Consider the following 6,248-nt stretch of genomic DNA (forward strand, 5'->3'; position numbering starts at 1 on the left):
GCTGATTGTCCGGCACTCCCGAGTGAGATGACCCCAGTACCTCAGTTGAAAATGCAGAAATCATCGGTCTTCTGTGTTGCTCGCGCTGGGAGTTGGAGACTGGAGATGTTCCTATTCGGCCATCTTGCTCCGCCCCTCGTGATTCCTTTTCATCATGTTTTTGAGAGTTGTATTTGAAAAAAAATGGCCATAGAACAAAACAAAGATCAAAATTAAAGCAATATGTTAGTCAAATATTTATAAAATGGATTTTAAGAATTTTATTTTAGTACTGCCCAGCAGTACACAAGTCACACAGTATTAATACTAAATTAATTATGATATGAAAACCTGTGTTTAAACTGGGTTTACGGCAAAGCAAGCTATAGCCTGAGTAGTGCTCAACTTTTTGTTTAGGTCTTACCTGCGCTATATTCCAGGTAACTAAACTGCTTTAAATTCCTAATTCTTGTTTTGTGTACTCTCTGAAAAAACACTGAATATCAAACTAAGGCTGTTAATCTATTTCCATAATGTAAAGCCCACTTGCTACATTTTGACAGGATGAACGTCTAAAAACTTGACTTTTTTTCAGCCAGTATGTCCTGGTGGACAGTTATTGAATTATGGTGTTAATTGTGGGAGCAGTCTATGATATCTGTTACATGTGTTATCAATTGCTTTAGCTCAGTAATACAAAATGGACATCTGTATTCTTTTTAAAATGTTGAATTACATATAGAGGTTCTGATTAGCTTAGACAGAGAATTTTACATGCTTTTTATTCACTTCAACACAAAATCTAATTCACCGTTGAAGCTTTCTTCTTAAGACCACAGTATTGCAAATTATGGTTAGTGGTGTTTAAGATGCTAATGGGTCATTATTATAGCAGTTCTTAAATAAAACAATGATTCTGTAGACAAATATTCATGTCTAATTAAGTTCCATTTAATAAATGGAAATTATCTCTTATTTATATTTTATTAACACCTTTTCCAGTCCTAAAGATTTTCCTCAGAGAATCTTTCATCTCTTTGTTCCTGAGACTATATATTAGAGGATTGCAGAGAGATGTTATCACAGAATAGAATAAGGTAATGATTTTTTGCATTTTTACTGTGTGTCCTGATCCAGGACTAACATACATCACCATGATAGAGCCATAAAACCAGGTGACCACTGCCAAATGAGAAGCACAAATGGAGAAAGCCTTTTGTTTGCCAGCCTCTGTAATACCTTCTGGCTGGTATTACAGCCAGAATCACCAGAACATAGGAACAAAGGATAAAGAGAAAGGTGCCAATCATGAAGACAGAATTGAATGTGGAGTAAATGAGCTGGGTGATGATGTCTTCAGAACAGGACAACATCATCAATGGGACAGGATCACAAACAAAATGGTTGATAATATTTGGGCCACAGTAGGATAGCTGTGAAATGAGAATAATTGGAGTCAGGCAGATTACAAATCCACATGACCAGGCAAAGATAATAAGGCCAGTGCATACTTGTTTACTCATGATGCGTGGATAATGTAGAGGGCGGCAGATGGCAAGATACCTGTCAAAGGCCATGATGCAAAGGAAGAAGCCCTCATCATACCCAAAAGAGAAGAAGAAGTAGAACTGTGCAAAACAACTCACGAATGAGATGGACTTGCTTGTGGAGAGGAAGTTGGCCAGCATTTTAGGAACAGTTGTAGTAACATAACATATTTCCAGGAGAGAGAAATTTCCCAGGAGGATATACATGGGAGTCTGAAGGTGCCGGTCCCACCACACAGCACAGACAATGGCTGCATTTCCCATCAGGGTGAGAGTATAGGCTACTGAGAAGAGACTGAAGTAGAGGAGCTGCATTTCTGGGCTTGAGGGAAAGCCCATGAGGATAAAGGAGCTAACAAAGTTGATAGTTTCTATGCTGGACACATTCATTAGTGTGGAAGACATGGAGATGGCAGAGGTAATTGAAACATGAAATGGAGCATGCTGATTCTTCTTGGAAACAACCAAAATTCTTTATCATGTATATTATAAAGTAGTAAACAATTGGAGTTTTGTTTAAACAACAAAAGTGTGACTTTCATGACATAACTCCGACACATATTTATTTTAATAAACCACAACAATAGAAAGCAGGGAAAATATGAATTGTGGAGAGTTTTTTTTTTTTCTTGCTAAGACCACTAGACTTGAAACCGGGAATGCAAACTTTTGTGATTCCAATAAATTACCTATATACAATGAGTCTACTCTTTCTTCTGTCTGCCTGCATTATTGATACTATATTTATCTGGGTATGAAGTTCTTTCAACAGGACTATGAATACCTGATTCATTATGATTTATTAGTGATATAAAGATAAAATACAAAATCAAGATATTTAAAAATACTCTTTCTCAATATAGTGCCATGCCAGGGCACAAATTAATATTTACTTTCAATTTCAGCTACTCCAGGTTACTTGTAGTGTTTTAAACTGGTAATAAGAAAGAACTCTGTCGGCCGGGCGCGGTGGCTCAAGCCTGTAATCCCAGCACTTTGGGAGGCCGAGACGGGCAGATCACGAGGTCAGGAGATCGAAACCATCCTGGCTAACGGTGAAACCCCGTCTCTACTAAAAAATACAAAAAACTAGCCGGGCACGGTGGCGGGTGCCTGTAGTCCCAGCTACTCAGGAGGCTGAGGCAGGAGAATGGCGTAAACCCGGGAGGCGGAGCTTGCAGTGAGCTGAGATCCGGCCACTGCACTCCAGCCTGGGCGACAGAGCGAGACTCCGTCTCAAAAAAAAAAAAAAAAAAAAAGAAAGAACTCTGTCATTAGAAGATATATGGTGTTTTATGCTTTTTTCATGTATCTCTACCAATGTTTAGCATACAAAATACATTCTTTTCTTTTTAGGTAGCTGGATACACTATATGCTGTGAAGAAGTGTGCCACACTTTGGCCCTTAAATTGCTCTAAATATTTTTATATGCTTCCAGGTGAATATATGAACTTCATATGCCCATTATGACATTGACCTTAGGGAGAGCAGCTGGTCTGAGTGAAGGTGGCCAAGTTCAATGTGCTTGTTATTTGTTAACCATGATCAAGTCAGCTGCAGGAAAACAAGAAAGGCAGATAAGGTTTATATTATGAAAGTTCCATGTTTTTTATTCACTGCTTTCTTCCACATATTCCTTTTTCTTTCTTTGACCTTTGGTGTTATTTTGCATCTCACTGTGGTGGTTCTCAGAGGCCTTTCCTATCTAGGCAAACCTGAAACATGAAACTTTTCCCCTGATTACTCTCTGGTTAACTTCTAGCCCAAATAACAACAAAAATAAGAAAAAGTCATACAAGCTGAAGATTTTTGTTTCTTAAATAATAAGTAATTTGTATAATACCAAGTCTTATTAATGTAATGGAACTGAAAATCAGTATTTGGGCTTGAGAAAGAAAATATTGCTGGAAAGAGAAATATGCCATATTTCTTCTACTCACCAAGTGACAAAAATTACCAAAATATACCCTTCTCCATCAATTCATCAGTTAATATACATCTTCACTTGAAATCCTATTCTTTTTGTATATGTGGCTATTCATATTTTAAAGGGATAGGAACCATAATTGAAAAATATCCTCCAGAATTCAGGGAAACAAGAAGAAAAACTTGTATTTTTCAGCTTCATTCTTTGCCAGCATTTCACTCTGAGATATATTTTTAGTTTTCTCAAAGACAAGAAGAAAACATTTTCTATTATTTTTGAAAAAAACTGGGTGACTCACGTGTTATATACTTCCCACTCGCTCTTTGAATGAATGCTGAGAAGGTCAGGGACAGGAGACAAAATATTATTCCACAGAGCCAAAGACATGTGAAGAACTTCCAAGGGAAAGCATGATCCTGTTTGTAATCTCTCATGGGTTGCAAAAAGTAATCCCTAAAAGATTTTCCCCACCTTCAAAGCACATATTAATGGTCAAAATGCAAGCTCAAGTGAGTGTATTATATATGTCTATTTACTTGCATCATAGCCTGTTGGGACTTGGAGCTCTGTCTCTTTTGTGATGTTTTGATAGTGTTTGTTTAAAAGAGGATATCATTTTGAATTTTCACAATCAAAAGCCAGTTCCTACTATCCCCTAAAGAATAGTGAAAATGTGGAAGCAGATCTTATCTTTTCTTTTTTCTTTTGTGTCCATGTATTGTCAAAGCTTCCTGAGGAATAATTAAGTAGTAAAAGGGATTGTCATTATAGCTACAGTGGTAAGCTTTACCATAATACTGTCTATATCTATTTTGAAGAAAAATCATTCTCTGCTCATCAAATATTTATACCTGCAGATGCCTACTGTATACTTAAACATATACTATATATATTTTTAATTTTTTGAGGAAACTCCATATTGTTTTTCATAATTGCTGTACTAATTTGCAATGCCACCGACAGTGTATAAACGTTCCCTTTTCTCAGCATTCTCACCAACTATTGCCATCTTTTGTCTGTTTGATCATGATTGGGCTGAGGTGCTATCTCATTGTGGTTTTGATTTGCATTTACCTGATGATCAGTGATGCTGAGGATTTTTTCATGTGCTTTTTGGTCATTTGCATGTCATATTTTTTAAAATGTCTAGTCAGGTTTTTTGCCCACTTTTAAAATGAATTATTTGTTGTTGTTGCTGATTTTTGCTATTGAGTTGCTTGAGTTCCTCATATATTTTGAATATTAACCCCCTATCAGATACATAGTTTGCAAAAATTTTCTCTGATTCTGTAGGTCATTTTTTGGTTCTGTTGTTTCTTTTGATCAGAAGCTTTTTATTTTGATGTAACTTCCTTTGTCTATTTTTGTTTTTCTTGCCTTAGCTTTTGCCTACATCAGTGTTGTATAGCTTTTCTCTTATGTTTTCCCTTCTAGTAGTTTTACAGCTTTAGGTCTTATGTTTCAGTGTTTAAACTATTTTTAGTTGATTTTTTGTATGGTATGAAATAAGGGTTTATAAGTTCATTTTTCTGCATATAGATACACAGTTTTCCCAATACCATTTATTGAAAATACTGACCTTTCCCCATTGTGTGTTCTTGGCAGCCTTGTCAAAATATTATTAGGTGACTGTGTTTCACCTGTGGATTTATTTCTGGGCTCTGTATTCTATCGCATTGGTTTTTGCATCTGTTTTTATGCCAGTATCATGCTGTTTTGGTTACTATAGCTTTATAGTATACTTTGAGGTCAGGTAGTGTGATGCCTCCAACTTTGTTCTTTTGGGTCAAGACTGCTTTGGCTATTCCAGGTCTTTTGTAAGTTCCATAAAAATTTTAGGATTGTTGTTTCTATTTCTGTGAAGAATGTCATTGGTATTTCGATAAATCCATAGATTGTTTTGGGTAGTGTGAACATTTTAACAATATTAATTATTTGAATCCATGAATGCAGGATTATCTTTCCATTTATTTCTGTATTCAAATTTTTTCATAAACGTTTTATGGCTTCATTGTAGATATCTTTCACATCCTTGGTTAAATTAATTCCTAAGAGTTATTTTTTTTTATTTTGTAGATATTATAAATAGGATTGTTATCTTGAATTCTTTTCAGACAATTATTACCACATAAAAGTGCTACTTATTTTTGTATGTTGATTTTGTATTCTGCAACCTTACTGAATTCATTTATCACTTCTAAGCGTTGTCTTGATAACGGTTTTATGTTTTTGTCTATATAAGATCATGTCATCTGCAATGAGAAACAATTTGACTTCTTCTTTTCCAATTCTAATGCCTTTTATTTCTTTCTCTTGCTGATTCTCTGGCCAAAACTTCCAGTACTACATTAAATAGGTGTGGTGAAAGTGAGCATCCTTGTCTTTTTTCTGTTCTTAGAAGAGGACTTTCTGTTTTTCCTATGTCAGTATGATTTTCACTGTGAGTTTCTGATATATGGCCTTTATTATGTTGAGGTATGCTCCTTCTATGCCTAAATTTATTGAATTTTTATCATGAAGCAAGGATAAATTTTATCAGATGCTTTTTTTACATCAATTGAAATGATCGTATAGTTTTTGTCTTTTATTCTATTAGTGTAAAGTATCAAAATTTTTGATTCACTTATACTGAATCACGCTTGCATTCCTGGAATAAAACCCACTTGGTTGTGGTGAACTGTCTTTTTGATGTGTTGTTGGATTCAGTTTGCTGGTATTTTGTTGAGAATTTTTGCATCTATGGTCAAATTATTGCCTTGTAGTTTCCCCTCCCTCCCTCCCTCCCTCCCTCCCT

General features: G+C 35.5%; 1 protein-coding gene across 1 annotated transcript in view; it reads left to right on the top strand.

Moving 5' to 3' along the window:
* LOC105523160 (olfactory receptor 4Q3) overlaps window positions 1–6,248 on the top strand; it is a 33,731-nt gene that overhangs the window by 18,383 nt on the left and 9,100 nt on the right. Inside the window, exon 2 of the mRNA XM_011957936.1 lies at window positions 982–1,076. Within this exon, the coding sequence (XP_011813326.1) occupies window positions 1,054–1,076 (23 nt within the window). The 5' untranslated portion in view covers window positions 982–1,053. The remainder of the gene's footprint in view (window positions 1–981; window positions 1,077–6,248) is intronic.

This window comes from Colobus angolensis, unplaced genomic scaffold (assembly GCF_000951035.1).
Source record: "Colobus angolensis palliatus isolate OR3802 unplaced genomic scaffold, Cang.pa_1.0 Scaffold451, whole genome shotgun sequence".
Taxonomy (NCBI): domain Eukaryota; kingdom Metazoa; phylum Chordata; class Mammalia; order Primates; family Cercopithecidae; genus Colobus; species Colobus angolensis.